Source organism: Nicotiana tabacum, chromosome 20 (genome assembly GCF_000715075.1).
Source record: "Nicotiana tabacum cultivar K326 chromosome 20, ASM71507v2, whole genome shotgun sequence".
NCBI lineage: Eukaryota > Viridiplantae > Streptophyta > Magnoliopsida > Solanales > Solanaceae > Nicotiana > Nicotiana tabacum.
In genome coordinates, this window is record NC_134099.1 from 47,119,668 (window position 1) to 47,146,311 (window position 26,644).

At 34.9% G+C, this 26,644-nt stretch overlaps 1 protein-coding gene across 1 annotated transcript; it reads right to left on the bottom strand.

The window, feature by feature from the left end:
* Positions 1-1,477: 1,477 nt before the first annotated feature.
* LOC107780274 (putative late blight resistance protein homolog R1B-12) lies at positions 1,478-9,925 on the bottom strand. The gene is made up of 3 exons (XM_016600807.2): positions 5,745-9,925; positions 4,492-5,636; positions 1,478-1,835 (listed from the first exon to the last, which is right to left on the bottom strand). Exons 1-3 carry the CDS (start codon positions 9,728-9,730, stop codon positions 1,792-1,794), a joined length of 5,175 nt encoding a protein of 1,724 aa, XP_016456293.2. The 5' UTR covers positions 9,731-9,925; the 3' UTR covers positions 1,478-1,791.
* Positions 9,926-26,644: the final 16,719 nt, after the last annotated feature.

Genomic DNA, 26,644 nt, shown 5'->3' on the forward strand with positions numbered 1-26,644 from the left:
GCCGACTGCCACTGACAGTCATTTAATGTTTTGTGGGAGCGAACATACGGGAGGTTTCGGTCACCTCGAGCGCTTACGTCACGAAAATGATGTCATCATCAGAGCTCCGGATAATCGAGGCTCAAATCGTTTCTTATTATTTCATTCAAAAAAAATGCGGGGACTATCTGTATATAATCGAAATCAGGTATACCCGATTTCGTAGGCTTGAGGAGTTGCTTCGAAGATAAGCTCAAAACAGACCAGGCTCGAGCCCGATGGCGGATTATAAGGACTCGAAGATCGAAGTGCTCGACGAACACCGAGGCCGAGTATGACCAACCTCGAGATAATGTCGTTATGATTTTATAACAGAAAGAGCGAGATTCCCGCAGCAACCCTATGTTCACGGCGTAAATTTCGGAACGGGTTTGTATAGATTTGTACTAGGCGGTTAGACAGTTGTCCAGTAACATTCCTTACTAAAAATGGAAATGTACCTTATTTAGGACTCCCTTATTATATAAAGGAGAGCCCATTCATTTGTTACATCATCAATCATTGGCAAAGGATTATACATTCTTTACTTTCTTGCTTACTGCTAATCAAAATTGTCTTTTAACTTTATTTTTCTTACTGACCTACCTCGAGGCCACCTTAGCTCGAAGTCGAGAATTGCTTGCACACTGGTTTGACTTACTTTATTCTTTAATTCATACGTTTGATTCCTTGATTATCAGTTGGTATTGGATTAAATCACATATCTTTAAGACCTCAATACAAATTTAATTGTTACTCGGATTTCAGGGTAAACAGTAGCATTTCATAGTTTGCATTATTTGAACATATTTAAACCAAACATTAACCCAAAAGAACAGAAAAAGTTTCTGCAAAACCATGGTATTTATTATTATTTAAGTTTCCTAATGTAAAGAACAATGTTATTTTGCTTCTTTACGACCCTTTATTAGCTTTTCTTTGGAAACGAATAATAGCATTTCTCTGAATATTCACATGTCTTCAAGATTAGTAGCACTAACTTATTTTTAATTAAAAAGAAAACAAATATAAACTTCTACTGGACAATTATACTGGACCGGTATACTTTGCTAACTCCAGTATAATATACTGGAGACTGGAGCACCGGTGCTCCAAACTCCAGTATATTATACTGGACAATTATACTTGCTGGAACTCCAGTATATTATGCTGGAGTTCTAGTGTACTTATGCTGGACTTCATCATATTATGCTGTATTATGCTGGACTTATCCTGGAACTCCAGTATAATATGCTGGAGTTCAAGCATACTTATGTTGGAACTCCAATATAATATACTGGCGTATTTTCCGGGTTTTGAACAGTGTTTCCGCTTAGATTTATTTTTACAAAAAAAGTGGCTAAATTTCGATTATTTTTGAAACTGGGCTATTTTTGAAGAACCAGTTGTAAATCTGGCTATTTTTGAATTTCAGCCGAAAATCTTCCCAGCTGAGGTCCTCCTACATTGTCACGGCCCAAATCCTAAGGCCCCAATTACCGCGAACCCATTATCTACTTAGCTTAAACAGGCATAATAAGTGTCTAGGAAATTTATTCAAACATCTGAATAGTGTAAGTCTAATGTACCCAATAAACTAAAACATAAATGTCTGAAAACCCCAAAGGTGCTAGTCTGAACTGATGCATCATAATGTCATGGAAATATCTAAAGAGTACTACGGAACAGGCCCCGCATATTAAGACTCTCTAGAAGAAAACCACCATAGGAGCTCGAATATGGCCGGCTCACCACTGTCTGATTGGGTCAACCCTACGGTCCGCTACGCTGGCCTCCTGAACTGCTAGTGGGAATATCTGCATTTAAGCACAAAAGAAGAGACGTGAGTACAGCGTTACTCAATATGCATCGTCGATTGTCCCCTAAATGGTGAGACGAGACTTTACATACTGAATAGCAAGCTTAAAACTGAATATATAGCTGGATCATAAACAGTAAGCTGTAATAGCAAGTTTATGAATAGTCTGATATATGACATATAAGAGAATATGTACAACTGCAAAGCAATTAAGCATGGTAACTCAAACACTAAACTGTAAATAAAACAAGTAAACTACTCTAGTTCTTGCGCAGCTGGCGTGTACACTAATATCTGAGACGAAGCACGGATACGTCACTATGAGGGATGATCGATCCACACACAGTATCTGGCAGTCATAGACTCAAAACATAACTTTGTATTTAATCTATTTTGCTCTGGGAGTCATAGACTCGACATGTATTTGACTCTTCAACTCTGAGATGGACAATTAAGCATCAAAATATTTAGATTTGAGTACTCTAGCATATACATGTAAAATATGCAAGTCTGGCCTAGTACCATATCATATAATCTCAACTTATCTGATTGAAGCATACGAGAATGCATAAGAGCTCAAAACATAGGCATGTATATGATATATAACACACAATTCGTAGGATACTAGCAATTTCCATATCCCCAATAAACACCCAATCTCTATGTATGCACTCGTCTCCTTGTATACATAGTCACCCCTTATAACTTGAAGTAGTCCATTAACTCTGTTTAAACATGCTTATCTTAGGAAAACCACATTTAGAGATCAAAGTCCACAAGTGCTTTTCCTAGCTCCATATACGTCAACCGTTCCCAATCCATTGAAATAAATGATTCTCGGGATTATTTATATCTACTGGACGTCTGGACCCATCTCTAAAATCTAGTCTTTGGTCAAAGTCGACTCAAAAATTTAACTACTGGTCAATGGGGTCAATATCTGGAGCAAGTCTCATAAATAGATTACCCGTAAGCTAAGGAATCCAACTCTATGTTCAAAATCGAATCTTGATCTATCTTAGTCAAATCTCAAAAATAGTCATTTGGGGACATAGGTTTTAAACCCACCATAGAGCACTTGAAATCTCAAGTTTTGATCTTAGAAATCCATGGGTAGTCATAAGTCGAATAATGTCTTAGGAATGCTATCTTAAAAGTTACTGATGATTCCTCTTCAAACAAGGTAATTATCCGTAGCTTAGAGCACCCAAAACTTGTACATGAAGGTCCACGTGCGATCGCGAAGGCTAAGTTTTCTCGCCTTCACGATCACGGCATGGAGAGCACGACGCGCTGAGTAAATCACTGGGCTGGGCTTACCTGGGTCTTAGCTTGCGATCGCGATCGCAATGAAGAGACTAGTCACTCACCACTATCACGCTCAGGTTGCTTGCGATTGTGCTGCTTTGCTAGAGCTGCTTTCGCGATTGCGTGCTGGTGACCGTGATCGTGGTGCACCAGCTGACAGTAAAATCTGCAATGTGATGTTGGGTTCTGTATTGGGAAAAAACTGAATTTATATTAAAGATGATGTGGCATGACACGTGGATTAGTTAAATGGTCAAAGCGCAGCAATTGACTAAGAGGCACGGATGGAGACAGCCACGGAAAGAAGAATTTAAATAGGCACGAGACGACTTATAGATACGAGTCTCGTACCAATTTAAATTATTTACAGCCAACGGATTAGAAGGCATTGAAGGCAAAGATCTGATGACAGAAAGGAGTCCAAATTCATTATTAAATACTTGATACGTTACAAAATTGGTATTTAATAGGAATGATTGTATAACGGCTTATTTAATGTCATTTATTACTCATGATTATATCATTAAAGCTGAGGCTTCATTCCTTTACCTAGAATTATCTATAAAAGGAAGAAGTATCATCATTTGTAAGGACACGGAATACTATTGAGAATTTATTGAAATACACATCTATTTGTTTTTTTACCATCGTTCTCAAAAGTATTTTATTTTTGTCTCCTGATTATCAGTAACCCGAATTTCTTTTTAGCTTTGACCAAAGACTCAGATTTTTGGTTAAACAGGTTCCAAGAGGTTGGAAACACACCCGAGTTCATTGGGTCTCAACTGGAACTATCCCACCAAGTCCCAAATGGTAAAATTAACTTGTACAAAGTCTCAAAACATAAATTGGGATGCATTAAATATACTCAAAACGAGAGGTTTGGATGTTCCATCTTCAGTTGGCAAGACTGGATGAAACATAAACATTCCTTCCTGTTGGTTAAACTAATGAAGCCACTTAAACATCAGGTGAAAACTCGTCATAAAGTGCAATTCAACAAAAATACCTGGAAATTTCATTATGTAATTGATCATCATCAGAACAAGAATATTTAAATTCACTTGAATACGACATATGCTAGAAATTTGTCTTTTTTGATGATTTTCCTTTTATTTCATTTTTCTCCGGAAGGTGTTAAGGTTTTAGAGCATTCAACTAGCTAGCTAAATGGCACAATCGCATAAGCAATAAAACAAGCAGAAATGCATAGAGAAAGCCAATAGCAGGCACGCTGTCTGTGCTTGTTCTTCTTCCCCAAACTATGAGCAACAAAGGATAAAACTAACTAAACAATATGTTATAGTGTTTGGGAATGTACTCAGATGAACATGAGAAGAACATACCAGGTAAGAATCGAGGATATCTTGTGGCCCAATCTGAAAGCTGTATTGTAACTGTGAAGGCATGATTTTGCATGTCATGTTGGGTTTCTTGAATTTCCTGGGCTGAATTGTCCACAGACCGGTTGCACCAGCTTACTTCAATGATTTTTAGGGAAACAGCATCCTCAAAATGAGGAGGGATTTTCTCGAGCCTCTTACATTTCGTTAAAACCAAACGCTCAAGCTGAGGAAAAGCCTCATCAGAGACGGACCACTGTACAATGTTGAGGCTGTCCAATTTTAAGTATTTGAGTTCAGGGAAGTCCGAATCTTTGACTTCCCATAGATTCCCATCAAAGGCTCTGAAAAGTAACTTTAGAATCTCCAAGTTGGGCAGTTCACTAACGGCTGAAATTTGGTTCCAAGGTAGACGAAAATTTGACAGAGTCAATTCCCTTAGTTTTGAGGGGAAATTGAATTCGTGAGGTTGTTTAGCTGGATAACTGTTGGAAAGAAGCTTTAGAGATTCAAGCTGATGTAAAAAGTCTAATCTGGGAAAAAGAACACAGTTTCCTGTCATTTTCGTTGACGATCCCTGAAATATGCATCTCAGTTTTCTCAAATTTGGCATGCTTCTCAATATCTTCTCTGCATCTTCACCATAAGAGAGACATGGAGTGGAAAAGGTTTCCAAATTAACTAACCCTGAGTTATCAAGTGACTCAAACATGTCATCGTCCAAGCTGAATGACGCACGGCTATTTACATGTATATGCCTCAATTTAAACATCTTCAAAAGTGAATGAGGTAACTTCAACTCTCCGCGCAATCCTTTAACAATGAAAGTTTCAAGATTCCAAAGGTTTGCTACAGACGAAGGAATTGAATCTGCACCCGTCCGAGCAGCAAAGTACCTCAAATGAATTAGTGATATTATTTCACTAGGAAAAGTATTACCAATGTAAATGGATTCCATATCCAACACTTTAACAAGCTTGAAGTAGCTAAAGATGGAAGAATCAACATTATTGTTGGCATTGAATAGTAAAGAACGAGTGCTTGAGCCAGACGTCAGCAACTGAGCAAGCTCATCCCGTTTAGAATATACAGACAAGCGGTATTCCTTAGGTATTTCAGGATAGAAAGTAGAATCCGCACATTGGTCTCTGTTAAATCAAAATCATGCAAATGAGAATTCTTTTGTAATATATATTGGTAAAATTTGAGAATTCCTATGAACATTATAATTGTAAAATAAATATACTCTTTTGTACCTATGAATCCAGAGCAGGAAATTATCTTGTTTGGCCTTTTCCACACAGAACTGGTGCAACAGATCGTGAACGCGACATGTTTTCAGTTTTCCATTGGATTTCTTCTTCATATCCGTTACCAAATTTCTTCTAGTAAGATCTTGCAGGTAATCTTGGGCAGCCTCTTCCGATCCTTTTTCCTTACTGTCTTCTTCTAGAAATCCTTCTGCTAACCACACCCGTGACAATTTAGAGACAGGAATATGCTTGCCCCTCAAAAATCCTCCAAAATAGAGGAAACAAGTTTTCAGACGGTGTGGTAAATTCTTGTAACTGAAACCAATTATAGACATGCCCTTTTCTGAGCTACCAAAGCTGTGTGAACCTAGACTTTCTTCAACTTTTTTCCACGAATATGCTTTCTTCTTTTTCTCTTTGAGAACACCAGCTACTAAGACAACAGAGAGTGGCAGCCCTCCGCAACTTTTTGCTATTCGTAATCCCACTTCTCCAAGTTCGGGTGGGCAGATCTCCCCTCGAAACACCTCTTCCTTTAATAACATCCAACTCTCATCATCTGTGAATAAGCGCAGATGATGGGGATCGCTTTTACACTTAGCATAATCGGCAACTTCATACAGCCTGGTTGTCAGAATAACTCTACTCCTATTCTGAGAACCTTGAAAGCACAGGTGCAAATCGTCCCATGCTGCTGTGTCCCACACATCGTCAATGAGAATTAAGAATCTCTTGGTCAACAGATATCGACGCAGCTCATTAGCTAATTCTCCATCTTCTTTTTTAGTGCATTCAGCAGGTCCATGAACATCCTTCAAAATATCAAGCAACAACTCTCTCCGTGAATATACTTGAGTCACGTAACACATAGCACGAACATCAAAGTGAGAGCCAACTGCCGGATCATTGTAAATCTTCTTTGCAAGAGTGGTTTTGCCATTTCCAGGCATACCATATATCGAGATAACATCTAGCTGATCCGATCCTCCGAGTAGCTGTAGTTTTAATTTGTCCATCACATCTTGAAAACCCACCATTTCTTCATTTGCTCCGGCAGTAATAGCTGATATTGATGGGGGGACAGGATTGGTGGAACCTTTTGCAGCTTGGTTCATGTCAATCTTCTTTCTTTTACAGTTCTCACTAACATCTTTATTGACAAGCTTAATATTCTCAACAACTTCAGTTATCCAATGAACTTTGTACCACAGTGGGTAAGAACCGGCCAAGCAAGAGTCAATGACATACTCGGCCTTGTACGCCGTTTCAGTAGCATTAGTTATATGATCATGAACTTCATCCTGCTCATCATAGTTTTCTGCCAAATGATTGAAAAACAAACTTAAACACAATAATTCCTCCTTGACTGATACAATCTGAGGCTTCAGATGGGTAACTAGCTCGAGCTTAGACTGTAACAGTTCCTCCAATTTTCCCAAGAAACAATTGAGAAATCCTAATCCACTGGTGTTCGGGAAGCAAAGGCGTATCATAGTTGGAAATTTAGAACAAACAGTTTTAACCTCTGCCTCAACAAAATTAAGCACTTTTCTGACATCAGAGAGGTATAACATGTGAAACCAAGCACGACTATCACCACTGACAGAGAAGAAAATGACATACTTTTCCTCATAGGCGACGTTTAGAACACATTCCATAAGGTCTTTGACTTCTCTATACATATTGCGCTTCTGAAAAATATCATCAAGGCACTTCAATTTCTCTTGTACTACTGGGATTCGATTCCTCACGAAAGAGTTCATTTCACACAAAGAATTCAGGTGGTTCAGCATGTCGAATAACATGTTCATAAGGCATTTCAGATCTGAGATAGTAATGCAGGAGACTGATTCATCCAGCAACCGAAAGCATAGCTCTCTGGTCTCTGAATTGACAGACTTGATCTCTTTGAGGAAATCAGATATTGAAAGACTCATTTCGCCATAGCTGCTTTCATAACTGTAACTGCTAATCAATGCTGCCTTGTCGGCAGCCACTTCAGCATTCATTAAGAAATCCTCAAACTGGTTAAGCTCTCTGTGATGCCTGAGAAGATCCATGAGAAAGGCTCTAAGGAAAATAAGTTCTTCATGTGCATTTTCCACCAGATCCAGAAATTGAGACTCTAAAGTGGTTTTGTGCTTTAGTATATCCGTTAACTTTCCCTCCCACTTGAACAGCTTGAAAGCCACAGTCACAAGCTGAAGCAAAAGACTGACTTTCCCATTTTTGCTCCTATCCAAAGCATCCTCATCAGATAAACTGATAGCAGCTTCGGCCTCTATTGCTATAGTTCCGAGTTCTGTCAGGAGACAATTTTGCTTCTTGCAGTCAATGTATTGAATTGGGGGATCGACAAGAAATGTTACCAAGAGAAGCAACCCGTGATGAAACCTCTTAAACTTGTCTGTATCAGTAAGTTTGAGATTGGCTTCATCCTCTAGTAGCAGATTTTCAAGAATATATTCATGAAACCTCATGAAAACCTCATCCATCTTGGGGCTATCATATGTCTTTGACGATATCAGCATGGTGAAATAAGAATCAATGGCCTCAAATTTAGTAGGAAGAAAGTTGAGCAGATTTATCATAGGACGCTCTGGTGCAGAAATGATCTGTCGAATTGCTGCCTTAATAAACTTGAATTTAAGAAGCAATTGAAAATGCAAGAGATTAATTCCCCTGGCCGACTCTCCTTCCTTTGAATCACGAGAAGGCGAATTAATGAGTGACCCTGCATCACTGTTCACAGATAGAACTAAGGGCAAGACGTTGGATATCTGAATCTGCTCTTTGCACTGGTCCAATGTATCCATGAGAAAAGTTCTCATGAAAATCAGCTCTTCCAGAAAATAGTATTTCATGCTGTTTTCTGAGCTTAGTTTCTGTAACAGAATGATCTCTACGTCAAGATGACTGAACTTGGCTTGCAAAGGAAGAAGCGCATTGTCTATTTCAGTATTATTCGTCAAATTCACATCATACAAGGAGTAGATTGTAATTGCAGCCTCAATGGCCAGAGCTTGCGGGTATGATATTAAAAGAGGATCATCTTGTTTATAAGCCTCGTTTAATTTCCCCGGAAATTCAGAAAGGTTATCAAGTCCATGTTGGAGCCATTGCAATCCATCAGGAAAGGCAACTTCATCAAGACTTAGAAGCTCTTCCAGATCCTTTTTGAGAAAGTTAACAAACAAGGTGACCCGAGTGGAAAAGCTTAGATCCTTCACTTTAGATACTGATGAATATGACGGTTTCAAGACACTGATACAAAGCTGCCTCCATTCAGGCTCAATGAGATTCATCCTCTCCAGCAATTCAGAGAAGTTGGGCGTGAAGTCAGGCTCAAGATTCACACTTGAGCCTACGACACGTGGCTGGGACTCTTCATCCATCTTCCAACATAAGATAGATTGGTATGCGGCAGTGTAAAGTACATCCTCAGCGAAGATGAAGAGATCCTTCATTTTCTCATGCTCAATGCACCGCTCTGCAGTTAAGCTGAGGAGGGTTCTTAGATATTTCAGCTTATCCAGGAGCAATGCAACTGGAAGATATCTAGTAATACACGGTATCAGCTTATGAACAGCAGAAAGGCCACCTGCGACGTAATTCACCATCTCCATAGTGACTTGTCTGCTAATGACTGATCTTGATTGTTTTGAAGGACAGATTCGATCAGCAGTACTCTCGGGGTAAACTATTTGCAGCTTCTCTGAAATGATTCTGATTGTGTCAGTGTCACTAGCCAGATCTTGATCTCTCAAGAGACAAAGGACCTCAGAAAAGCCATCATAGGCTTCGTCGAATAGGGGCCCAAGCTGTGCAGATATCCAATTCTCAGGGTTATTACTTGCCAAAAAGTAATATAAACGACCGAGTTTACTATAAGCATATCTCAGTTGATCCTTCGTCGAACTATTTAAATGCCTCGTCGCCATACATTTTTTGATGGTCGTCATTGCTTGATAGCACTGCTCCCTGCCCATCTTTCCACTTCCGTCCCTGCAAGTAACAAAATTAACCTCTCAATTTAGAGCAGTTTGACACAAACATATTTCTATGCATTTGACTAATTCCACTGGAAACTGATGTATGGAACTTAACATTTCCCACACGTCCCGACATGGGCAACTGGAGCATGGATAACATAATATGGGGCTCAATACTGAGATGCACAATAACAAGAATCGATGGGTTTGACTCTGATACCATGTACACAAATAAGATATCGGAGAATTACTTGTCGTTTTATGCACTGAGTACAATTTATTTATTTAAATACAAGGGATGTTATATCTCTTGTAATTATATAAATAAATAGATATAGCATCTCTTGTAACATCACACTCCTAGGGTGTCTGAATGCGAGACACTTTGTGCCTTAAACTGAATTTTTCTTAATTACAAGAGATTCTATATATCAAAGGAAACAATAACCAAAAATAAATAAAAGAGAAAATTCTAGAAATCTACACATATGGAAGGATAACATTAGGTAACATATTCTTAATTTCTTCTGCTCTAGCTCTAGGCAAAAATTTCATCTGTGATCATCCAAGTGAATATTCATAACACAAAAGTCACTATTCTAACTTTTGTCTAGTGTTTGGTTAGACTCGTAAAATATTGTGTAGTGTTTGGTTAAATAGTAGAAAATAAGTTTTTATGCTACTCTCCTCATCCTCCCTTCCCCAAATTCCAATATTTCTCCCCAAATACCAACATTTTCAGGACTCTATTTTCTTTAAAAATTTAATTAGTCTTTTAAAAATTCACATAAATCCAAAGTGTGTTGCTTTACTTTTTCACATAATAACAACGTTGAAATTCGAGCTACATTACTAAAAAGAAAATACTCTTTTTTTGGTTGAATAAGAAAGTACTTTTTCAACAACGTGAAAAGAAATTACTCATTTTGTTGAAATGAAAGAAAATACATTTTTTACATCATGAAAAGAAAAGTATTTATTTTGTTAAAATGAAAAAGAAAGTACTCTACTACAACATGAAAAGAAAGTACTCATAATAATATTTCTATTTAGAGTGGGAGGCGGGGGGTCGGGTTGGTTGGGGGCGATAAGGTGGAGTTGGGCCGCGGGGAATAGTGGTTGGGGTGGGGGTGGGGGTGGATGTGGGGGTGTGGGGGGTTGGTCGGGATGAGGAATATGGTGGGGAAGATTGAAAAAGAGTTTTGAAAAGTGAAGAAAAATATATTCCTCCAATTGGAGTAAAATGAATTCACGAAGAATATGTTTTCCAAAATATTTAAACCAACCAAACATGAAAAAGTTGGAGAACATTTTCCGAAAAATATTTTCTTCATACCAAACACACCCTAATTCTTTTCATTTTAAAACCATCCAACCTAATCCCTATTAACTCAAAAATAAAACGTGTCCAAATTTATATGTTTTGCACTAGAAATCTGATGTTGTATTGTCACATCAGATATTATCATAAATGTTATTTTCTACAACAACTTTTTTTTCCATCATATTATTTCATTTCTAATTTCGTTCATTTCAAAATTACTAAAGTTTTTTCTTTGATTTTTTAATTTAATTTGTCGTTCTTAAAGTTTTTATTTATAATTTATTCTATATTTAGGTCACTGGTTGCCATTTTTCTTTTATTATTTTCTTTAATTTCTAGCTAACATATAATTTCTTTCACAATTTTCATATTTTTGAGTAATTTTAAGTGAGGTTATGATTATTCAAGATTAAAATTTAAGACAGCCGATTGTCAAATCAAGCATATGTTCCAATAGCGTGTAAGCATATTAGTAGTTTCTTTTATTCGTTTACTTGTATATATCATACAAATATTGTAAAAAGATAGCTATGCTAACTATTCATCTTCTCAATTTAACTATACATATATTGTAAAAAGTTATACTTTTGTAATCTTTTGCTTCCAAATTGAGTTTTCACCATTTCTTTTTCTTGTTGTTTTGATAAACAAAATCAAGAAATATGTTATTGTTTAAAGGCCGAATACATAGACATCCCCTCATACTTGGCATCAATTTTCATTTTCGCACTCCATCTCAGTCATGTTCCAATTTGGAACTCCAACCCCATTGTTTACGTGTCATGTTATCATGAAAAGTCCACCCGGTGTGAAAATATAAAGATGCTGTGTATAAAGTATTGAGGTGTTAACCATCCAATTAAATGTAGCCGCCTGTTTTTTATTAATCTATGTCAAATGGGTCTAACTCAGATAACCTAATCCTAAATTAATAACGAGATGGGCCATGCGTAAAGTAAGAGTCCTGTGCATTTTTTCTAAAGGTCATAAACTCGTCTAGCCTAATCCTGTTCCCCAAATCCCTGGTCGTAAGTGATTGAAATCATCGATTATAGATGATTTTTTCATTATTTGAGGACGGGAATCATATTTCATCAACTAATTTCTTTGTATAATTGGTTGATTTGGAGAGTAACTTTGATTTTTGTTGGCCTTATAAGTAATCGTTGTTTATTGTCGTGGTTCTTGTACGCGCAAGTATCGATTTGTCCATGCATTTCAGTTTTTGTTGTTGTAGTGGACTGGTGTATTGGGAAATTGATTCCAAAAAACTAAGGGTTTTAAATTCATGCACATAAATTTATATGGTTAGACTGTTTTAGTCATAAGCTGATATATGTATGTATTTGCATTTGCAGCTCGGATTGACTAAGTGAGATGATGTTGTGAGATTTAAAGTCGGTGCTGCTATGTGTAGTGGTGAACTGCTTGCTAGTTCGCAATAGCTTGGAGCTGCTCTATTTTAATATATTAGTATAACATTTATGTGGTTATAAAAGTTTATTGTTAAGGGTAAAAAAAAAATTAAATTAAGTTATTCTCAAATTTAGAAAGAAATAAGCTTTTTCAAAACAGATTGAAAATAAGAAATAAATCACATAAATTGAAGCGATTAAACGGATGGAGTACTATATTATCCTGTCTAGCTTCTGCAACAAAGTTTTGAAGTCGGAGGGAATTAAGAAAGAGACAAGATTTTCCAACTAGGAACTTTGCTGTTAAATATATAATAAATAAACAGAGACATAATTTGTTTTGATGAATTAACTAGTTATCTTTCCCTTTATCAGTAAAAGAAAAGAAAAAAGAAAATGCAATGGTACGATAACTTACTTGATTGATTTGGTGGAATACTTAAGCCCAGTGCGCGATTGAGTTATCCAATCATTGTGCGTAATGTTTAAAGAACCTATGCTGCTGCTACTCCTAATAAAGATATTTAAGGTCACTTCAATATATGAGAAAAAGTCTTAATTAAACATAAGAAGATTAGCAGTTAATTAAAATGCTCACATTTGGTATTCTGCGCCATATATTGCAACATTCCACTCACAGAATATGGTTTATAGGGGATAGGAAGCCATGAGCTCCTCAGCGTCCAGAGTCAATTGTCTAATTAAATTTTGTTGGTCATTTGTTCCTGTAATTCTGCACATTAGCCTGATTACAATAAAGCGGTTAGCCATGACACATGTACTTACTTAATTAGATCCTGTCTGACATGTGGCAATCTCATGTACGCATGCAGTTGATTAGACCAAGAAAACAAATCAAAGAAAGAAAATAGTTCTTCCAAACCATATTTTAGAGGTAGTCACGAGCAACTTTATAACGAGCCTTGTATTTAACATGCAGCAAACTCAATTAAGCAATTGATTTCAAGAAAACAAAGGAAAGAGGAGGAGCGGGTACATATGAGTTAAAGTAATCAGAAATATAGAAATGGTATCTACGAATAAAAGTCATTTTTGGTTCTCAGGATATGTAGAAAATTATTATAGATAGATATATGCAAAATCCAAAAATAAGGGTTTTCAAAATAAAAAAGACGTCTTGGCAAGAAAAATAAGAAGGATCAACAAGCGATCATTCTCATCCACTAATGTTTGGATGATGTCATGTTCGAAAAGGTAGCTGATGCAATCACCTCAAAGGAGGCTTGGGAGATTTTATAAATTCTCTCCTAGTAGTTGATAAAGTACAAAAGATAAAACCTCAAACTCTAATGGTTGATTTTGAAATTTTTAAAATGAATGAAACTGTATCCATTTTGGGTTATTTTTCAAATATGAAGGTTGTTATTAATTAAGAAGATACGGAAAAGACCTAGATGATGTCCGTGTGATAGAAAAGATCATTCGCTCTTTTACAACTAAATTTAATTATGTGGTGTATGCTATTGATGAATAGTCTAGAAATTAAGGCTCTATGATGATAAGTGGTAATTTTACCACTTATTCTAGTTCTTTTTTACTTTAGGTTAGGATGATAAATGACTTCATATAATAAGTGGTGATTTTATCACTTATTCTAGTCCCTTTTGCTTTAGTTTTCGTATCCTTTGATTGTATATGAGGTTATAGTGTGTATTACTAGTATTTCAGGTACAATGAGTCATGAAGAGAATTCAAATCAATTGAAGAGGAATTGAGCCAAAAGAGCTGAAGAAGTGAAAATGCATCCAGTAAAATTGCATCTGCACAATAATGATCGCATTTGCGGACTCGCTTCTGCGAGAAAGTGTCTGCATCTGCAGGAAGGCAGTTGTTCTGCTGAGATCGCATCTGCGAATATTGCACCACATCTGCGTTGGAAGTCTTCATCAGCGGAGTCACTCCTGTGATGCAATTTCTGTTTTTGTGGAGTAGCAATTTCCCACCATATTTGACATATACGAGCAGAATTCCGCATCTGCGGAGCGGCACCAGCAAGGCTTCTTCGGCAGGTGCGGCTAACGGGGTTCAGTTATGGACAAACTTGATTTTTCATATTTTCTTGATCCCAAACCTACAAATACTCGACCTAGCTAATCTTTGGGAGATCTTTGTCATTTTTGGGATAGAAAATACAAGCTTTGGAGTTAGGGTTCTTGCACTCACACTTGGGAGTTGAAGATTTGAAGATTTTGGATGAGATTTTCTTACCCTTTTACTCATTTCTTTAATTCCTTGATTTATATTGAATAGCTAAGTGTGTAGAATTTATTTCATTACTTGAATCTTGTTTATGGAAATATTCTATGAAAGTATGAATTAAGTCTCTTGTTATGCTTACGTATTGAATGAGTTTTATTAATTAAGAAGTGAGTTGAATATTTCTTTAATTATTCTTGTTTTTTAATGTTTCCAAACGGATTAGCTAACCTTAGGATTCAACCATTAACTTTGAATTAGTATTGGAAAAGTCAAACTTGGGGTTGAAAAAGATTAATTAACAAGAACTTGAGGTGTTAACCATCGTTTTCTAGATTCTACCTAGGGATAAGATTGAACTACTTGTATCCACATTCGGGTGTACCTAATCCTCTTAATTATTTTAGGTATAATTTAATTAGGAAGTCTTGTTAATCCCAGAAGAAGCTAATATAGAATTATTATCCGAAGCTAATTAACATAAACCCGCTCAAATTTATAAAATCGCGAAATAAATTGGATCGTTACTTGAGTGTAATTCCTCTCGTATCTATGCTTGTAGCTATTGATCATTTTACTTTTTTTCTAGGTTAGTTTATATTTTGCATTTAGATATAATATTTTCTCAGAAACCGTGTTAGTGTTTGGCTTAGCGTAACAAGCGATAATTATCTTACTTGCCTGATCTCCTATATATTGTTGCCTGTGAGGATTCGACTCTGACTCATATTTGGGTAAATTATATTTCATGTGGCCGTATACACTTAGTCTCTGATGAGTGTATTTGGATGTCATCATTTGACAATGGAGCAACTGGAGGATTCTTTACAAGCACACTAAAAAAAGATCAAGAAGAGTCGCTATAGCAACTTCTTAAAACCAAGGGATCCTTCAAGGATTATGGAGGAAAAAGGAGTGATGTGATTCTTCAAGTTAACAAATAACCAACCAAACATGATCAAGATTTTGAAGTGAAAATGTGATTTGTGGGTCGATTTTAAGAAATAATGTATCTCAAGTTTTAGGACTCGAAATCTGATGATCAACAAATGAAGTGAAAGATGATGATTCGAACTATAAGAAAGACTATTTACTCGTTCAAATCAAGTAAATATTGATGTTGCACCAGTTCAATGAAAGTTATGATTCTATGATATCAATGAACAAATTTAGATCAAGAAACGTGTTCTTGAAAGATCAAAAACTAAACAAGTTCCTAAAGTCACCATTTGGAATCAATTTACGTGATAAATAAATAACGCACGCAATTGAAAACAAGATAAAGACTATCATCACCTTGCTTGGAACCAAAAACAAGGATAAAAAAACAAAATAGAAAAAAATACTCTATTGTAAAACTAGGCAAACCTTAAAAACGTGAATTCCTCTTCTATAAGGCATGAGAACCCTTTATATAGGCCTAAGGTCTCTTCTTCAATGACTACAATTCCTATTCTAATAAGGAAATAAAATTGCTAAAGACAAGGAAAGTAAAATCCTTATTCTACAAGGAAAAGAAACTAGAATCCTACTAAAAGGAAAATCCTTATTCTAAAAGGAATAAAATAAATCCTATTTTAAGAAGGAAAGAATCTTGGCTTCTTGAAATCAATCTTGAGCTTCTTGGACTTCTTGAAAATAAGTCCATATATTTGGACTTGAGCTCTAAAACATGATCTTGGCCAAAATTAATAAAATTTAACATATATTCTTCTTTTACATCAAAGAGTCATAGAGGAAATGAACGAGAAAGAGGTCGTGGTAGTCGTGGATGAAGACAAAGTACTTATAGCAACTTTAAATATGAAGATAAATGCCACCAAACATTCGGAGGCCATGGTCGTGGATGAAAAGGATGAAGATGACGTGGTTACTATCAAGACATAAATAGAAGAAGGTATGACAAATCTAAAATTGAGTGTTATAATTATCATAATTTTGGTCATTACTCTTGGTAATGTGGTAGCAATATTAAGAGAAAGATAACATTGTTGACGACAAGAAAGAAGAAGATGAGCCAGTATTGTTGCTAGCAGTAAAGGAAGAAGATAAAGATGATTATAGCTTATGGTATTTAGACAATGGAACAAGCAATAATCCTATGTATGGATGCAAATACAAGTTTGTAGAGTTAATAAAATAGTGAGAGGAAATGTGTCATTTGGAGATACCTCAAAGATTTAAAATTGAAGAGATATGTACGATTCTAATCTCATCCAAAGAAAGTGGCCAAATTTGGTTAAAGATATTTATTATGTACCAAAATTGGGAAATAATATTTTGGGTTTGCGCTAACTTCTCAAAAAACAAAATGATATTCATATATGAAATATACATTTTTTGCTTAGAGATCCAAATTAAAATTTAATTGCTAAAGTGCATATGACGAAATATAGGTTGTTCTATTTGAATCTTAAGACAATTGAAGGAAAATATTTGAAGGTTGCATATGTGATTTGGGCATTTAAATTTTGAAGCACTTAAATCAATAGGAGAAACAATATGGTACATGAGATGTCTTCAATCAACCATCTCAATAAAGTATGTAAAACTTATCTTCTTGGAAAGCAAGGAGGTGTTATAGAAGGAGGCCGGTCAAGAGCAATCACGCCACTCCAACTTGTTCATATCGATGTGTGTTGGCCAATCGATACATCCTCCTTTAGTAAAAATAAATACTTCTTACTCTTCATTGATGACTTCAGTAGAAAGACTTGAGTTTATTTCTTGAAGGAAAAATCAAAATCTTTTATTGCATTTTTAAATACCAAAGCACTTGTGAAAAAGCGATTGTGATATAAAAATTTTAAGGTCCGATAGAGGAGGAGAATTGACTTCAAAAGAATTTAATGACTTTTTTCAGTCTTATGAAATTTATCGCCCTCTAACAGTACTTTACTCAGCATAACAAAATGGAGTTGCATTGAAAAAAGAATAAAGTAATTCTTAATATGGTTAAATGTATGTTGAAAGCTAAAAATGTGTCCAAGAAATTTTGGGCTGAGACCTTTCTTGTGTAGTTTATTTGAGCAACATGTCTGCAATAATGAATGTTAGAAATCAAGCCCCCTCAAGAAGCATAGAAAAAAAGTAAGCCAAGTGTCAAACACTTAAGAATCTTTGGGAGCATAGTCTATGCTCATGTGCCATAGCAAGGGAAAGCTAAGCTTGATGTTTGAAGTGTCAACCATATTTTAAATGGCAACGAAACGAGTTTAAAAGGCTAGAGGTTATACAACCCAAGCAATAGCAAGATAGTAGTGAGTCGTGATATTGAATTTGATGAAGATGCGGCATGAAATTGGTAGAATTTGAGAAGAAAAAACATACAGTTTCTTTCCATACTTTGGAGATAATGAACATAAAGTGATTGTGCTGCCTATGGGAGACACAACCCACCTCCAGTTTCTTATTAGGACTTTATATTAAGTTAGGTATTGTCTTCTTCCAGTCAAGGGAGCAAAAGGTCTATATATGTATGTGTGTGTGTATATATATATATATGATAATTTCGTACAATAAACATTTCCTTCATTTTGGCATAATCTCGTAACTCCATGCATATGATAACGGGACATAAAGAGAAGTTCGTACAACTGAATTTATGTACATTATCCTAGTCTCACAAGTTATTCTCCCTTATCAGAACTTTATATTAAGTTAAATATTGCTTTCTTCCAGTCAAGAGAGCAAAAGGTGCATGTGTGTGTGTGTGTGTGTATATATATATATATACATACATACATACTATATTACAGTATTTTTACCATCATCGAGCTATAATCAGTGGGTACGCCCATATTGGGCAACCTCTGATATGATGGTAAGTTATATACCGAGCCTATTGTGGCTGAGCGCCTATGAGTGAGCCCAGAATGACTGAGATACCGAGCCTAGTATGGACGAGTGTCTATAAGCGAGCTTACTACGGCCGAGCAGTTACACGTACCGAGCCTTATAGAGCCGGACAACTATTTTACTTACTATATTGAGAGAGTTGAGTCAGTATCAGACTATCAGCAGATAAGCATATCTTCAGATCATCTTTGACTCTTAGTTACTTTCAGTTATTATATTATCAGTTCAGTTTCAGCTTTCAATTATTCTATTGCCTTACATACTCGGTACATTATTTCGTACTGACATCCCTTTCACCGAAGACGTTGCATTTCATTCCTACAGGTTCAGATAGACAAATGGGTAGACGTCCTCAGTAGGTGAGTCAGACATCGTCTTGGTTGGTAAGCTCCACTTCATCGAAGTATTGGAGTCCATTTTATATATACAGGCTTGATGGGTAGGTCGAGGCCCTGTCCCGACCATGATACGGTTCAGTTATCTCTAGAGGATTGTCGACGAGTCCTGTGTATTTTATATATCAGTATTGTGGCCATGCCAACTCTGGGTATATGTTCAGTTTGGTATTGCTGGTTGGAGACATTCATTGCGGTATCGTCATCCTGCACATTTTTATACATGAGCTTTTGGGTACGTTTACCCCTCAAATGAGATGGATGTTATTTTCAGATGATTCATAATATGGCCTCATCGACCTTGATTGTTATTGTCAATTTGCAGGTAGGCCTCGTCGGCGAGAGTTACCCCTCTAGAGTTCATTGTTACAGAGTGGTATGCTCAGGCCGAGTATGACACCGAGCGCCAGTCACGCCTCCCCAGGTTTGGGGCGTGACATAAAGTTGATAACTTGCTTGTTTGTTTTTATGTTGATGATCTTATTTTATGGGTAATTAAAAGCCCAAGTTGTTTGAAGCTTTCAAGAAAGCTCTGTCCCTTTAATCCGAAGACAAACATAAGACTCATATCATACTACTTGCACGTAGAAGTGAAGCAAATGGCCGAGGCATCATCTCTCAAAAAGATCTGGAAGAAGTTCGATATGCTCGATTGCAACCCTGTGAACACACCAATAAAAAGTGGAACAAAATAGTCAATGTTTGATTATGAAGAAAAGGTTGAGGACTTTACTCTTTTCAAAATATTTATGGGAAGCTTAAGGTACTTAACTTTATACAAGGCCAACTATATTCTTTACGGTTGGAGTAGTAAGTCGCTTCATGTAAGCTCTTACCTTTACTCACTTGAAGGTTTCTAAAAGGATTCTTCGTTACCTAAAAAGATACTATTGACTTTGGGCTATTTTTTTTCTTTTAGTAGCTTCAACTTTGTGAGATTTTGTGATAATGATTATGCGGGAGATAATAATGATAGAAAATGCACAACTAATATTGTATTTTTCTTGGATGATTGTGCTATTTCCCAGAGTTCAAAGAAATAATTCATTGTTGCTCTCTTGACTTGTGAAGCCAAATAAGTAACACCAAAATCCTATTTGACTGAGGAGATTGTCGAAGGAGCCCAGCTTGCCACATATTGAAGCCACATCGATTTTTATTGACAACAAATCTGCTCAAGCACTTGTCAAGAATCCGGTGTATCATGATTGAAACAAGTATATAGACACAAGGTATCACTTCATTAGAGAATATATTACCAAGAAGGAGGTAGATCACAAATGTGAAAATTCATGATCAACTTGCAGATATCATTACAAAGCTTCTCATGTTAAAAGTTTATCGGAGATTGAAATCAAGACTTAGAATGAGAAGGAAAAATCATAATTAAGGGGAAAACTTGCGGGATTAGACATATTAAAACAAAGAAAAAGAAAAAAACATGTGATTGGAGGATTTGAAAGCAATGGTGCATGCTGCAGAAACCAAATGCAAACCAATTTGTTGGTTGTGAAGAAAAAATAGAGTGCAGGTATACTATAGTGAGTTAGGTAGAATAAAGAGTGTTGTTTCATTTGAGTGTGCACTAATTTTTTAAGACTATCAAGTGTTAATTTTTTTCCTATAGTGATATTATATTGTTTCGCTTAGAATATTATAGTTTTCACACTAAAGACTGGTGTCCTCTTTACTCTCTTGCTCTTGTTATTTACCGTGAATATTCTTTGTGTCGGATATTATATCCCAGCATAAAATTTGAGCTCTGTTCTAGAAATATTGTCGCCGTTGATGTGTTTTCCTTCCTTTCCTTTTTCGGGAGATGAATACAGTACAATATCTTGGTGGAATTATTAACTATTTGGCAGATCAATCGTTAAAGTTCCAAGTCATGTTATCTGATTAATTCCTTTTTCTCCATTTTTTTTAATCATGGAATACAAGGGGCATAAAAAAATATGATCGATGTATTTCAGTGAATTATCTTTTGCTAAGAAGTTCCCCTAGATAATGTCATTTTAGTTTCAAAAGCAATAAATGTGGTGCGATAATACAAATAAACAACCATCGAACATTGAGGAAACAGAAAAGGGCCAAAAATACTCTTTGAAGTATGCAAAAGTGGGTAGGCTTGCAAATATTTTTTTACAAAATGGGTGTAATTTAATTGTGACCCCAAAATTGGGTATAAATGCAAAAGTCCTGATCATAGTTAAGGGACTAATTGATATTAATTATATCATTAATTAGTAAGATTTAACTATTAGACTTCAAATTAATATTTCATAAGTAGACAATGATAACCAAAATATAACAAATTTGTAGCAGTAAAACTAAGATATCATATTTGGCCAAAGGAAAAACTTACGTCAATCCCACTTTATACCCATTAAACCCAAACTATTTACCCTTTAATATTTAAGCCCAAAGGATTTACTTTTCCTACCTATACAATCTAAACTATTTACCCTCCTACCCAATCCCTTTTTCCTTTTAGTTTCTCTAAACAAGCAGAGTCTTACACCCCAAACATTTTTTTCCCCTTTTAAAAAACACTCATAGCTTAGTCTTTTTAGTGGATGATGAAGGTTCAGTACAAACCCATACATTTACCCATTCTTTTTAGAATTTTCTATATAAATTTTAAAGGACAAGTTTTCATATTATTGTACATGAGCTTCACTCCAAAATCCTCTTTCTATATTAGTATATTCTTTTTTGTGTATTTATTTGTATTTCTGAACTCATATGTTGTTGTGGTTATATATTAAGTTTTCTAGATCTGATTTTTGTGTGTGTATGAAGACCCACTATTGTTGAGCTTGAAGGTCCTAAATTTGAAATTTATTTTAAAGATTTATTATTTGATTCAATGCGAGTGCTATAAAATATTACTTATAGTACCTTCAAGTAACCTTCCCGAATCTTAATTATTATGTGTATTTGAATATCCACCATTGTTAGGCTTGTACCTCTTGAATTTAAAATTTTTATTTTGAAGATTTCTTGTTTGATTCAAAGTGAGTGTTATTAAATATTACTTATAGTACCTTCTAGGAGTTCATACTAAAATTTGATTGCATTTGGAGCTGATTTGATGTGATTGAGATCGAATTTCTGCTGAAAATCGAAGAACACAATTACCCAACGATATACCGATACGGTATACAATATATTGTAGGAGTATATAGCTATACTGCAACAGTATATTATTATAGTATATAATATATTGCAACAGTATACTGTAATAATCGAAGAAGAACACAATTACCTAACAGTATACCGCTAGAGTATATAATATACTATGCAACAGTATACTATTATAGTATACAATATACTGTAACAGTATACTGTAATAGTATATCATATACCATAATAGTATATTTCGACTATTGAATCATCTAGGTGCTATTGTGCAAAGTTAAAGGTACGGTTATAGAAACATTATACTATTATAGTATACAATATAATATAACAATATACCGTAATAAATAAATTATTTTTTATTTTTTTTAAATTTTTTCAATTAGGTCCTTTCTTAAATGATTTTTTTATGAAGTTCCATGAAAATAATTTTTATTGTAAAAGAAGTAGTTGTGGAAAGACATGAAATAGTAATATAAAAAAAGAAATTAAAAAAAGTTCAATGAAATTAGAAAAGGAACCCGAAATTAAAGAAATAAACAAAAAATGAAAAGAAACGAGCCAAATTAACTATAAAACTGGATTATGGAATAAAAAAAATAAAATATAATATGATTATGGAAAAAATATATGAACAGAAAAAAAGGAGAAAAAAAGAAAAGGAGAAAAGAAAGAAAAGAAAAAAAAAATCAGAGAAACAAAAAAGAAAATGAGAAAAAAAAACAATTACCCACAAAAGCTAAAATGGGTAGGAACTAGGAAGGGTAATTAGTTTGGTGAATAGAAAAATTAATGGGTAGGAAAGGTAATTAGTTTAGTTTTTGTGGGTAAAGCCATAAAACTCCCAATAATTTATCCAAACATGGAATCCCTTCTCCCCTCTAAAAATGGAACTTTACCGGGCCTTCCTTTGGGCCAAATATCACACACAAGTAATTGTTCCAAGAATGAACTCTCTCAAGAATCATGAATTGCATAAAATTAAATTCCCAGTAATTTCCTTCCTTTGGGATTCCGTAAGGGATTCTTTCATACTAGTAACCGTAAGGTAAAAAATAAATTTGTCTTTCAAAAATTACAAAATTCTATTAGTAGTATATAATGTGCATAATATAAAATTAATCACATGTAGATTTAACTTTTACAATATCAGCTAGCTTTCTCTCTCTAGAATGAAAATGCCTCTCAGCTATTGCTGAACATGACGAGGAAGTCAAAAAGCTAGAGAGGGAGGGCAACAGAAGGGGCATTTTTAGCCTAAAGTATTAACAGGAGGGGCTAAAGTATCAACAGAGGACAAAAGCCCTGAATTTTGCACTTGAGGGGCATTTCTGACCCTTTTGAGTTGAGGAAATTAAGGACAACATGTTCCTTTCAACCTTGCATATGAACAAATTAAATTTCTGCAAAGTCTAGAACATGCAAAATAAGGAAAAACTGTGATGTTTTCTTTGAGGGTGTTAGGCTTTAATATTATCAGAATAAAATAGAAAAGAACAACAACAAACAAGAACGAAATACAAAAATAGTAAAAGAAATACACCGTGAGAACTTACCTTTCATTATAATGGAAATATAACACCTAAACCCTTCTTGAAGCACATTTTATGACGATTGAATTTGAAGTCCTGGTACGCCCAAAAAGTAAACACCAATGTCCTGCCAATAACGAAAAAAGAAAAACTTATATGGAAAATCTTTAATTTTGATTTGCCTATTGAATGCAGACTAAAATCATGAAGAAAAAGGTCACCTTTGTCAAGAAGCTTGAAAGTTCATAAGAATGAGACACTGTTTGAAGGAAAAGGAAAACTATGATATTTTAATCTATACGTATGGACTGTGGAGATAATAGAGTAAGCAATAAACTATGACTGAAAACGTTGACCCACTGGCTTCCTATTTTCTTACTTCTTCCTATCAAATTAAATGTCATGTTTCGCTTTTCAATAGTTAAATTATATGAACTTTGCCTTTTCATTATATTGACATAAGAAAAAGTACAATTTATAATACATTACTTATAGTTTTTGAATATTTAATTTTTAATTATAAAATATTGAGTTGATTTAATTCAATTTAACTTTTGATGAGTAGCGAAACATGAAAACTAATTTTGTGACGGAGGAAGTACTATTCTTCTACTCTATTGCAATGTAAGGAACATTCATACATTACAATTGATTTCCCTTCGAGGATCTGTGCCACTACTCATTGTGAGTTTGTGACCTTACAAGTTACAAGTTCAGAGTAATTAGTAGTAATAACTTATTCTTCTAAATAGCACATGATATATTGAAGGAATACTAGGGTCGTTTGATATGAGGTATAAGAAGGTATAGAGGTGGTATAAAAATTTAATATCATCTTAATACTCTGTTTGGTTAGCAAACCAGATATAAGTTATTCCGGTGTTAATTTTAACATCGGAATAACTTATACCTTATAGAGGGTGTGATAATTAGCACCGGTATAACTTATACATTCTTCTTCGAAATTATACAATTGTCATTCTTAATACAACATACCAAACAGTAAATAAACAACAATCCCAGTATAACTAATCCCAGCATAACTTATCCTGGCTAAACTTATACCGGCATAAGCACTATTCCAACCAAGCAGAAAATTATTATCCTTATACCATGTACCAACGACCCTTATTATCATTTCTTCTGATCTACTATGTCAAATTACAAGAATAAGTAAAAATCCTGAATTTCGGAAGGTTGTATAAAGCTAATTAATGAAACAGATCTCGACTGAGGATAATTTTATTTTGAATAAATTAATTTTCTGCTTCTACTTTTCCGTCTTGGCCAAATATTTTAGATTTTTTAAAAAGTACTTTTCTATAGAAAAAAGTACTTTTAACCTCCCAAAAACTTAATAAATAGGCTCTTAGGTTTTAGTGATAAATTCTTTGGTAAGATTGGGCCTTTTGTCTTTTTACCGAAAACAAATCAACTCTCTTCAACTTTTCTCTTTCCTGATCAATTTCCTCTATTCTCTTCTCGAGTTTGGACTCTCTTTCTCCGTCTCTCTTCTATTATTATTATTATTATTATTTGTAAAATTCATTCTCTGATAAAAGACGAAAAATCAAATTTATTTTTGGCAAAACAACGAAAAGCTCCTTCTTATCAATGAGTTTATCATTAAAAACTAAAGTTTTTTTGAGAAATTATAAATATATACAATGCCAACCTACTACAACCATGTAGTAGGTTAGCAAAACTCTTAAATTTCTTCATCATGTCAGTGTAAATTAAAAAATACTCTGGATCCATTTGGGAATGCTGTAGTTGTGGAGAATAGAAGAATTCAAGGAGAACCGTTGACCTGGACTTTGATTGGTTGAGATTGCATCTCGAGTAAATGGCCTAAACTGATCACATCTGATGCTTCAAGTTAACAAACTTCAGACATGTTCTTGTTCTTTTTTTTTTTTTTGGGTGTGGGGTTGGGGGGTTGGGGGGGGGGGGGGCAAAATGATCTCTCTAACACAAAAAGCCTCCCCTCGACTGATCCAATCCGATGCCTCAAGTCAATAGTCGAATCGACCTTAAAACATAACAGCTCCTCCAATTTTCCCGATAAACAATGTGATCAAATCCTAATCCATTTGTCTTGGGGAAGTTATAGCTAGACAAATATGGCATTTTAAGGGTTTGTTTGGTTGGAAACAAGTTATCCCGAGATTAATTACTCAAAAACTAGTTATTTCACCCCTTGCATATTCCATAAGAATAAAAAAACACTACAATCCCTAGAGTAGTTATACCACAATTTTATCCCAACCAAATATGAGATTATAAACTCATCTCAAATTTAACGCCAGAATTAATTATCCATTATCCCTCGTACCAAACAAGCTGAGAATAATTATTCCGACTTCTGCATCAACAAACTTAAGCAATTGCTCGATATAACATGCAATACCAATTACCAAGAAGGTTTATAGCCCCTAATAGAGAAGAAATAGACACACTTTGTAGAAAGAACATATTTCATGAGGTCTTTGAGTCCTTGTTAATTTGAGTGTCTTCCTAATTAATAATGGATGTAGTTTTTTACCTTACTTCTTACTCGTAAATAAAATAATCAGAAAAGTAAAAGACAATAATTTTATGTGAAAAATCACCCAACCCAAAGGTGCAAAACCTCGGACCTACTATGTAGGAATTTAACTTCAATTTCACTGGAACAACTGAGCCAAATGTATCGATTACAACTCTTGTAACCTAATACACCTCCACACTTTACCTACTTCTACTTATTGTATGAAGATTACAAGTTACTCTAATGAAAACTTAGTCAATACTCCAACTAACATTATTTGAATGAAATCATGATTACAACTCGATTTCCTAATACACATGAACTAATTAACACATGAACTAATTAACTGACTCAAGTAGAAAAGGAATTAACTTTCAGAACAAACTCGATCAGTAACTTCACGTGCGTTTTGAACTGGAAAATGCTATGCTCTTTTCATCAGTCAAGGTGTGAAAAAGATCATTCTTCAACAGTCCATATTTAGAAGTCCTAAGCACAG

What these genes read in the sequence shown, in the direction of transcription:
- LOC107780274 (XM_016600807.2), bottom strand. Translation starts at nt 9,730, where the DNA reads ATGGGCAGGGAGCAGTGCTATCAAGCAATGACGACCATCAAAAAATGT. An exon ending in TTCCTGCTCTGGATTCATAG is followed by an intron (nt 5,637 to 5,744) that starts GTACAAAAGAGT and finishes TTGATTTAACAG; the next exon opens with AGACCAATGTGCGGATTCTA. An exon ending in ATATCCTCGATTCTTACCTG is followed by an intron (nt 1,836 to 4,491) that starts GTATGTTCTTCT and finishes GCTTAAATGCAG; the next exon opens with ATATTCCCACTAGCAGTTCA.